The sequence below is a fragment of the Protobothrops mucrosquamatus genome, unplaced genomic scaffold (assembly GCF_001527695.2).
Source record: "Protobothrops mucrosquamatus isolate PMUCROS unplaced genomic scaffold, P.Mucros_1.0 scaffold9078, whole genome shotgun sequence".
Taxonomy (NCBI): Eukaryota; Metazoa; Chordata; class Lepidosauria; order Squamata; family Viperidae; genus Protobothrops; species Protobothrops mucrosquamatus.
Genome location: NW_015394870.1, coordinates 5,545 through 6,801, shown reverse-complemented (window position 1 = coordinate 6,801; position 1,257 = coordinate 5,545). Strand labels below are relative to the sequence as shown.

The following is a 1,257-nucleotide window of genomic DNA, read 5'->3' as shown; positions in this document are numbered from 1 at the left end:
GCATCTTTGCTTTAGGAATTTTCATTTTGCCCTTATCTCCAATCTCCACATCCAAGCTGGGTGTATCTACCTCCACTTCTGGCAGCTTAAGATCAGCTTCCAGCTGCGCAGACGGCAATGTTATTTCCGTTTTCAATTCTGTCTTCGGTAAGTCTGTTTCCACAGAAGCGACAACGATTTCTGTCTCTTGGACACCTTTCCCTTTGGGCAGCGAAATTCCAAATTTGGGCATATGAAACTTGGGCATTTGGAATTTCCTATCCCCGCTTTCCAGCTTGACATCGGAGCCTTGTACAGAAACCTTTCCAGATGGAGGCTCTATGGCTACGTCGGGAGCTTTCAGTTCCAGACTGGCCAAGCCTATAGGAATCTTTACTTCAGGAGATGATATGATAATGTCTCCTTCCTTCACCTCAGGTTTCTGAATCTGGAGCTCAGGTTCGGGAAGAGAAACGTCCACTTTAGGCATACTGACATCCATACCAACTTTGGGGCTCTTGATGTCTGGTTTGGAGAATCCCATGCTGGGCATCTTGAACTTTGGCATGTGTATCTTCAGTCCTCCCCTGTCGATGGTGCCTTCAGACTCTGGCAATTTTACAGCCTCTGCACCATCAGACACTTCAGCTTTTACTTTGGGAAGGGCAACATCAGCCTCAACCTTTGGCAGGGAGATCCCTAGTTCTGGCCCTTTGACCTTGGGGACCTTGACGCTAGGCATCTTTGCTTTAGGAGTTTTGATTTTGGCCTTATCTCCAATCTCTATGTCCAAGCTAGGTGCATCTACCTCCACTTCTGGCACCTTAACATCAGCTTCAAACTGTGCAGAGGGCATTGTTATTTCCATTTTTAATTCTTTCTTAGGCAAGTGTGCTTCCACAGAAGGGACGTCGGTTTCTGCCTCTGAGACACCTTTCCCTTTGGGCAGCGAAATTCCAAATTTGGGCATATGGAACTTGGGCATTTGGAACTTCCTATCTCCGCTTTCCACCTTGACATCGGGGCCCTGCACAGAAACCTTTCCAGATGGAGGCTCTATGGCTACGTCGGGAGCTTTTAGTTCTAGGCTGGGAGAGTCTGTTTGAATCTTTACTTCAGATGATGATATGGTAATGTCTCCTCCCTTAACTTCAGGTTTCTCAACCCGGATCTCAGCTTCGGGAAGAGAAATGTCCACTTTAGGCATACAGACATCCACATCGACTTTGGGGCCCTTGATGTCTGGTTTGGAGAATCCCATGCTGGGCATCTTGAACT

At 47.3% G+C, this 1,257-nt stretch overlaps 1 protein-coding gene across 1 annotated transcript in view; it reads right to left on the bottom strand.

Annotated features, from left to right (window-relative positions):
• The window catches only part of LOC114923721 (protein AHNAK2-like), a gene marked incomplete at its 3' end in the record, with an annotated part of 11,295 nt that overhangs the window by 4,505 nt on the left and 5,533 nt on the right, over positions 1 to 1,257 (bottom strand). The window contains exons 2-4 of the mRNA XM_029287058.1: positions 650 to 1,221; positions 377 to 496; positions 31 to 274 (exon numbers count right to left, since the gene is read on the bottom strand). Coding sequence (XP_029142891.1) covers positions 31 to 274; positions 377 to 496; positions 650 to 1,221 — 936 coding nt within the window. The remainder of the gene's footprint in view (positions 1 to 30; positions 275 to 376; positions 497 to 649; positions 1,222 to 1,257) is intronic.